The sequence below is a fragment of the Triticum dicoccoides genome, chromosome 3B, assembly GCF_002162155.2.
Source record: "Triticum dicoccoides isolate Atlit2015 ecotype Zavitan chromosome 3B, WEW_v2.0, whole genome shotgun sequence".
In the NCBI taxonomy this organism is placed as follows: Eukaryota; Viridiplantae; Streptophyta; class Magnoliopsida; order Poales; family Poaceae; genus Triticum; species Triticum dicoccoides.
Window position 1 is genome coordinate 693,131,322 of NC_041385.1, and position 8,862 is coordinate 693,140,183.

Genomic DNA, 8,862 nt, shown 5'->3' on the forward strand with positions numbered 1-8,862 from the left:
GGCTCACCAATCTGGCCGATGAAGACGTGGATTCCGCCGAAGGGGACCCGGTACCCGTACTCAATTGAGCCGGCGTCGGGGCCCCAGCCTTCGTCATCGATGTAGATCTCGCCGCGGCGACTCTTGGTCTTACGGCCAACTACGTATCCCTTGAGCCCTTCGAAGCTGCCCTTTAAGATCTCAAATCCACCGTGCGCTGCCCCCACGATGGGTGCCAACTGTCGTGGGATTATCACGGCAGATGTCCTCTTGCAAGGACTTAGTTGTGGAGCCATCGCAACTAGGAAGCTTAAAGGGGTTAATTCGGGACAAAGGACACGAGAGATTTATACTAGTTCGGCCACTTACGGTGAAGGTAAGACCTACGTCTAGTTGGGTTGGTATTGCTTGATGTTTCGATGACCAGGGAGCGAGATACGCTATGCCCGGTTCTCGATGAGTTGTTTCTTATCCCTAAGCCGCCGGCGGATCGTCCCCTTATATACACGGGTTGACGCCCTGCGGCCTACAGAGTCCCTGCCGGCTCATAGACAGTGTCCGGCTCAGTGACTAGTTAATTCTACCTTATGTTACAAGTCATGTCATCATGGCGGTTTACCACTATGGGCCTTAAGCCGCTTGTGGGCCTTAGACCCTTTATTGAACCGCCATCTTCATGCTTGGTCTTGGGCTTCTTTCTGATGAGTCTTCTTTGCGTAACCCGGGCCCTCCTCGGCGGCTTACACAAATAGTTATATCCCCAACACTCTGTGATTTATTAGTTTTGCACTCGCCATGTTTAAATGAACGATCTTCAAGAGGGAGTTGTGTATGTTAGTTGGGTTTAATCTTGCAAATATTCTACCGCAGTGGCAAAAAATGTTAAAGGCTTGTATTGTCTTGTTGCCACTGAGGATAAAAAGTTAGATGTGTAATTTTCCTTTAAACGCATGGCGAAAACAATATCTATCTACATCATGTCAATCGGCTTAATGCAATCTTTATTTTCCTTAATACTTTGATGCACGCTTGATATCCATCTTTCTGTGGAATATTCACTATATACGTTATTGGATTATTGGTATTACCCTTAAAGACGAAAGAAAATAGAATAAAAAACTAAAATAAAATCAGAATATTGAAGTTTTCTAATGAAGAATGAATTAGCGCAATTGATATTAACCTTTAAAGAAAATGGAAGGAAAAAACATCTAAAGCAAACAATGACAATTTTTTTACAGAATGTACACAAAAGTTGTGTTTTTGAAAATATGCAAAGAATAAACATATGAAAGTGGAATTTTAAAAAAATAAGTTTCCTACGAAAAAATGAATTAATGGTATTTGTATTATCCTTAAAGAAGAAAGAAAAATTAAAGAAATTAATAATAAATTTTATAAAAAAGAATGAATTCGTAGCAATACTATCATCCTTTAAGCACAGACAAAAAAGTAAAAAAAAACTTGCATACAACTTTGCACAAAAATTGTACTTTTTCAATATGCAAATTCTAATCTTATAACAATGCATTTTTGGCTGTATTTGTGCGTATATATTTACACTCACCAAACTTTTCATAAATACCTTGAAAATAAATATAAAAATAAATTAATGAAATAAATTTTAAAAATAAAAATGAAATCAGATAAAAGCCAAAAAAAACAGAAGAAGAAAACAAAGGGAAAAATGAGAAGGTTGGATGGCAACTAGTAATGGGCTTTGGCACATTAAGGAATCAACTACCCAAATATGTGGTCAATCCAAACACCTAAGAGAACAAACCAGAAGGAAATTAACATTACAATCGCAAAGCAAGATAAACGACATACAAAATCGACTGGCCCAAAATTAAATTCCAGACGAATTACATGTAGCTATTTTTTTAGAGCGCATGCATGATTGACATAACTAATTAAGGAACACAGCTTCGATACGATTGACATAACTAATGGTAGAAATCATACGGATTTATTTAGAGAGCATATTTACTTAGATAGACTACTGTGTGCGGATTGAACATGAACATAATGAGGAGAGGAAAACTTCTCGGTGGTGAAATAACAAGGATCGTCGGTTCCAACGAATGTGTGCAGGTTTAGTGGCGCATTAAAGCCACGCCTACTGCATGCAGGCTGATCTGGGAGGGCACCTCACACATGTTTAGTTATGTAGTGTCTTCATCAGTTCTTTGGTTGTCCATGGCTTTGGCTTTAGCGGTGGCAATGGCGGCATCAAATAAGTTTCCTCCTGATCTGTCATCGAAGGGGTGGTTTTCTTAGCTATTGCTGTCGGATCTGGGACGCGGTGTCTACGTCATCTGCGATCCTTGGAATCCAAGCTGGCAGTTCGTGTGTCTTAGTGTTAGTATCGAGGTAATGGCCTTCTTCTTCAAACTCTTTGTGGTGCTAGTGTTGCGGGCAGCCAGCGACTTCGACGGCTGAAGGCCGACCCTCGGGGATGTGGGTGATGTTCCCCTGGTTGTTTTTGCGGCAGCAGTGAGGCTTATGCCTCCTTTTCTCTTCTTGGATGTCTGCTTTATGCGAGAGAATCTTCTCTTGTGGTTTGTGCTTCCTCTTAGTCGTGGCGACGCTCTCTCCATCGTCCTTGCGAATCTGACGAAATATTTGTTTCAGACATGGTTTGTATATATCTACACAAGGCTTCTGTGATGGCGACTTTTTCTCTAGGCCATTGGTCCAACTTGATCTTAGCACGATGACACCCCGACTGCAGGATACAACGTTAGACCGGCTTCAACGATGAAGCGACAGCGGCTCCAACTGGACCTTAGCATGACGACTTCCCTACTGTAGGATTCAACCTCATGTCGGCTTCGATGATGAATATTGAGTTTCTTTGGCTCTTCGGGTACCTGGCTCTAATTTCCTTGTGTTTTTTAGATGTCTTGTATGGGACTGACTAAATAGGCAGTGGTCTCAATATGTAATTTGAGTCAGTCACTTTATTTAGAGATTTTTTTACGGTACATCATACTACCTCCGGAACCAAGTAGTATTGAATCATCTCAGCCTCAATTAGCAGGGTAGTTTTTCCTAATTATGTCCTATGAAAAGAAAGGGAACGGCTACATGTAAGTCACCTGAAAATATATTTTGAGTAAGTCAATTTTCTGGACCGTTAGATTGAAGATCCAATGATCGACCTTTTTTCTTCTACCTCTAGCTTTCTTCCTCCCCCAACCATTCCTCCTTTCACAAAATCGACTTACCCAAATTAAAAATTCAGTCAACCTACATATAGCTATTGTGGAAAAAAACATGAATTCACTATATCCGCAAGACTGCATACACTAATTCTTGCCTAGTTCAGTACAACACGTAGGCGACTAGGAGACACCACTACAATTGAAGAAGGCCACCCTATATACTTGTACACAACTAGGCATGACATGAGTAGGTCATGTCGGTGATGACAAGGCTAAGCTAAGTACGTTTTGCTGCGTGAGCGCCTGAGCGATTTCACGTGGACGGCAACCCTGAAAAGAACTTGACATAGTTGGCTGGATCCCCGAGCACTTTGAGCATTCTCGGGACAGGCGGCATGGTGACATCGACGAGCCCCTCGAGCGCCTGCACCACCGTCCCCATGCTCGGCCGCGCGCCCTCCTCGTCCTGTACGCACCAGCATGCCACCTTGCACGCCCGCTCCACCTCGCCAATGTCGGCGTGGCCGTCGAGCCGCCTGTCCACCGTGCTCTTCACGTCGCCGTCCAGGAGCCGGCTGGCGGCCGTCGACGGGAAGAAGTCCACGGTGCCGTCCGGCCGCTGCTCCACGTTCCTCCTGCCGGACACGACCTCGAACAGCAGCATGCCGTAGCTGAACACGTCGGCCTTGGCCGTGATGGCCGTGCCGGTTATCCACTCGGGCGCGAGGTACCCGACCGTGCCCCTCATCGTCGTTAGCACGCGGCTGATGTCCCGGCCCATGAGCTTGGCCAGCCCGAAGTCCGCCACCTTGACGGCGAACGCGTCGTCCAGGAGGATGTTCTCCGGCTTGATGTCGCAGTGTATGATGCAGTCCCTGCACTTGTCGTGCAGGTAGTCCAGTCCCCTCGCGATGCCCAGAGCGATCTGGTACCTCGTCTCCCAGCTCAGGACGCCATGGCCGGGGCTGGAGCTGGACCCGAAGAGGTGCCTGTCCAGGGAGCCGTTGGGCATGTGCTCGTAGACGAGCAGCCTCCTTGTCCCCTCGGAGCAGAACCCGAGCAGCCGGATGAGGTTGACGTGCTGGATGGTGCCGATGGTGCTCACCTCCGCGCGGAACTGCTTCTCCCCCTGACGCACGCCCTCGAGCTTCTTCACCGCGACCAGCGTCGCGGTCGCGTCGGGGAGTGACCCTTTGAACACCGACCCGAAGGAGCCGCCGCCGAGCTTGTCCGAGAAGTTGTTGGTCACGGACTGCATGTCGCGGTACGTCAACGCCATCAGGGAACCTTCCACGACTCTTCTTTGCGCCTTCACCCTTCTCCTCCTCAGAACGAAGGCTGACACGAGAACGGCAACGGTGACCGCGGCCACGGCCGCCGCGACGGCGACGAGCGCAATGATCACTGTCTTGGTGCGCCCTGGGCTAGTGAGCTCAGACGCAGCCAGCCGGACCATGATGGTGCCACTGTTACCTCCGGTGGCAGTGCTGCTCGTGTCTTGCAGGTTGATGAGGCCTCCGTGCCATAGCCAGCAGCTGCCGTTGTGAGAGTACGCGGTGCAGAAGCAGTCGCCAAGACACGCGAGCTCGCAGTCGTGAGCACTCGCCGCGGCCACCACACCCTGCGCGTCGCTCGGGAGCCTCAAGTTGGGCATGGCATAAAAACCGTCGTCGTTCTTCGCCTCGCGCGTAGCGCCCTGGACGCCGCCGCCGCGCGCGCACTGCTGCAGCGCGGTGTCCCGGACGCAGCCCTCAGCATGGTTGCCCTGTAGCCATGCCAGCGGGCGCCTCTCCCGGAATCCGCGGAGGCAGCGGCACGACGGCAGCTCATTCTCTACGCACGCGGCGAAGGCCCCGCACAGCGCGTAGACGTCGCACTGCGCCTTGGGCTGCGTCCAGAAGAGGATCCACGCGCCGGCAGACTCCACCCACGTCAGGAACTTGATCTGACCCGTCACGTCCACCAGGAACCGCGTCACGACGGCCTCGTCCTTGACGTCGTAGAAGAAGTAGCTCTCGTCCTTGCCGTCGACGTAGCCGAATTTGTACATGGACATCGGGGAGCTGCTATAGGCCTTCAACTCCGGCACGCCGGTGAACCCGTCGCCGGTCCAGTTGCCGCTGGTCCAGTACTCCATGCTGCCGTTCCAGTTGAGCAGATACTGGCTCGTGCCGTTCGGGTCGAGCTCGAGCGCGAACACGCCCGGCGCCGGGTCGTCGTAGCCCTTCCACGCGAAGAGGCGCGTGACCTCGCCGGTGCGCTTGTTTCGGCCGAGCCTGCCGCCGGGCAGCCACGTGTCGCCGAAGTGGTCGAAGCTCTGCCAGAGCACGACGGAGGTGTTGGACGCGTCCGCGAGGACGAGGTTGCCCGTGTCGAGCAGGACGCCGACCGTGGAGCTGCTGGGTGCGATGCCCGCGACGCCTGTGGACCAGAGTGCCGGGGACTTGGCACGGTCGCCGTGGAGGAGGACCATGTTGCCGTCGCTGGAGATAGAGAGCTGCGCGGAAGCTGGGTCGGAGACCGGCGCGTCCCGGTTGGCGACCCACACCGTGGTGTGCTTGGAGATTTGGTTGTACCAAATGCCGAGGTACCAGTTCTGCGAGGATTCTGCTGCGCATGCGAAAGGAATGTCACACGACAATCATCATTCAGAAACATGTAGAATCTGCATCATCCGCAAGACCACAAGAAGAGCTAAGGAGAGTCGGAGGGGTAGGTGTTGCAGGTGGGTTTACCTGGCTGGAAGAAGCCGAGCGCGAACTTGCCGCGCTTGGACACCAGCCTCTGTCGGCCTGACAGCGGCCGGCCGATGACGACGGTGTCTGTATCGGCGGCGCGCGACGGTGCTCCTTGCAGGAGCAGAAAGCCTAGGAGCAAAGGCAGCACGGCGGCGGAGAAGCGCGTCGCCATTGCTGCAGCCTCCAAGCGCGCGGCCGGACAACAGACACTGGCCTGAACAGCGCGGCAGGGGAGGTGGTGGCCGGCAATAAGACAACAGAGGCTGACAGTGAAGAAACGATTGTGTGAGGGGATCGAGCGAGCCACGCCTCGGATTGGCCGATGGTTAACAGAGGAGGAAACGGTGGTCCGCGACCGAGCGGTCACGCCCGGCTTAAATGCGGCATTGAAGGCGTCGTACGAGAGAATTAACACTTTGGTTCATCTCACCTCGCCGTCGTTCCTGGGCGGGCGCGGGGCCGTGCCGTGCAGCAGCGGAGGGTGCCGCGTGCTGTTTCGCCAGCCAGTCGGACTGCGGCTCTGCACATGGACGGACGGCACGCAGCGCGATCGGTGGACCGCCGGTGAACTTTTGGGTGCAGGTGCACACTATACCTCGACCGACCGGTTATGAGTTATGACGAGCAGCCACTGGCTGGAGAGGGCTACAGGGGTATGGACGTGGACGGAGGGTATCGGTCGCAGGCAGCTGGGCCGTGCACAGAGGAGGGAGCAGGCAAGCCGGATCCAAGTGGGAGTGGCCTGTGGAGTAATCAACTGTTAAATCACTCGGCATGACACGGGCATCATCAACATGCAAACGGCGACGCTGCACCGCCACAAAGCCACGCAAATCCAGGGGGGGTTGGTGTCGCATTGATCGCCGCTCAGGGGTGGTGGTGGCGGCCGCAGTCCGACCGGCCCGGGCAGTAAAGCGTGGGCAGTGGCCGCGCGCGTGTTCCGGTCGGTGTCACGTGAGGCCAGCTATCAACGGCGGAGCGCGACGCACAGCTTATGTACCTGGAAACAACATAGACGAAAAATATCCAAAGAGCTCGTGCTTCTGCTTCCTTATTTTGTCTTGTTGATTCATCTCACAACTAGACAGCCTCGCCGGTCGCCATTGCCCTGGTTGAATGTTGGTCTCTATAGTTTTAACTCCCTTTTTTCTACTTCCTCCGTCCCACAATGTAACACGTTTTTGCAAGCTAATTTTCTACTCCCTCTGTCTCATAATATAAGATATTTTTGCAAGCTAGCTTAGCTTGCAAAAATGTCTTATATTGTGGGACGGAGGGAGTAGTATATAAGGCTCCGGATTTATAATAAAAACTTTTAATAATACTAGACGTCTAAAAAACACAAGGAAATTAGAGCCAGGTTCCCAAAGAGCCAAACAAGCTCAATATTCAGCATGAATCAAAGGCGCGCCGCCGCTGTTCATAGTCGAAGCCGGCCTGACGGTGTATCATGCAGTCCTAAAGTCATCGTGCTAAGATCCAGTTGGACTAATGCCCTGGAGAAAAAATCATTGTCGTAGAAGCCTTGTGTAGATAAAATATCCCAGAGCCAAACCATGTCCGTAACAAACCTTTCGTTAGCTTCGCAAAGACGACAGAGAGAGCGTCGCCATGACTAGGAGGAAGCACGAACCACAAGAGAACATTATGTTGCATAATGGAGACATCCAAGGGGAGAAAACGAGGCCTAAGAGCATCTCCAGCCATTGGCCCCCCAGGACGCATAAAAATCGCCTTCTGGGGGCGAGCCGGTGATACGTTCGGCGTTGGGGGCGGTTTTGCGCCAAGTCGTCGCCCCCAGGCGCCGATGTTGGCCCACTTTTCAGCCCCATTTCGGTGAATAAAGGGCCCATATGGGCGAGAATAGGCCCATATTCGGCATGGTTCGCCGTGGCTCGACGTTCAATTATCAACATAAATATTTTTTTATCACATATTTCATCATAGAAAAATCAAATACTTGAACAAAATAGTACAACAACAAATAGTTCAATACAAATTATATAGTTCAACAAATAAAAACTCGTATTTCATCACACGTCGCGCCCGGCTCGCCCTTGAGCCTCCATAGGTGCTCCACCAGATCATGCTGCAGCTGATGATGCACCTGTGGGTCTCGGATCTCCTGACGCATACTGAGGTAGGCAGTCCAGGTTGCCGGTAGCTGGTGATCAACTTGGGCAAGAGGACCCTGCCTGTGGTATGGTTCAGTGTCAAACACTGGCTCTTCCTGCTCGCTCTCAATGATCATGTTGTGCAAGATGACACAGCAGGTCACCACATTTGATCTTTCGACCAGGTCTGAGCGGGTACCGGACAACAGCAAATCGAGATTGGAGCACACCAAATGATCGCTCGACATCCTTACTGCAAGCCTCCTGAATCTTCGCAAACCAGGCGTTCTTGCCTCCTGGCATAGGGTTTGAGATGGTCTTCACAAATGTCGACCATCTCGGATAGATGCCATCAACTAGATAGTACCCCTTGTTGTAGTGCCGCCCATTGATCTTGAAGTTCACTAGAGGAGAATGACCTTCAACAAGCTTGGCAAAGACAGGAGAGCACTGCAGCACATTGATGTCATTGTGAGTTCCTGGCATACCAAATAAGGAGTGCCAAATCTAGAGGTCATGTGTGGCCACCGCCTCAAGTACCACACTGCAACCGCCTTTGGCGCCTTTGTACATCCCCTGCCAAGCAAATGGGCAATTCTTCCATTTCCAATGCATGCAGTCGATGCTTCCAAGCATCCCAGGAAATCCTCTTGCTGCATTCTGTGCTAGGATCCGAGCAGTGTCTTCTGCGTTGGGTGTTCTCAAGTATTGCGGTCCAAACACTGCCACCATTGCCCGACAGAACTTGTAGAAACACTCTATGCTAGTGGACTCGACCATGCGCCCATAGTCGTCCTGTGAGTCACCGGGAGCTCCGTATGTAACCATCCTCATCGCTGTCGTGCACTTCTGGATCGAGGTGAA

General features: G+C 51.6%; 1 protein-coding gene across 2 annotated transcripts; it reads right to left on the minus strand.

Annotated features, from left to right (window-relative positions):
• Positions 1 to 3,244: 3,244 nt before the first annotated feature.
• Positions 3,245 to 6,206, minus strand: LOC119277920 (G-type lectin S-receptor-like serine/threonine-protein kinase At2g19130). Of its 2 annotated transcripts, none has more exons than XM_037559269.1 (2): positions 5,882 to 6,206; positions 3,245 to 5,753 (listed from the first exon to the last, which is right to left on the minus strand). In XM_037559269.1, exons 1-2 carry the CDS (start codon positions 6,054 to 6,056, stop codon positions 3,460 to 3,462), a joined length of 2,469 nt encoding a protein of 822 aa, XP_037415166.1. In that variant the 5' UTR covers positions 6,057 to 6,206; the 3' UTR covers positions 3,245 to 3,459. The 2 variants fall into 2 exon arrangements, with proteins under 2 accessions (XP_037415166.1, XP_037415165.1); XM_037559268.1 differs by having other exon boundaries at positions 3,245 to 5,756.
• Between the last annotated feature and the right edge of the window lie 2,656 nt (positions 6,207 to 8,862).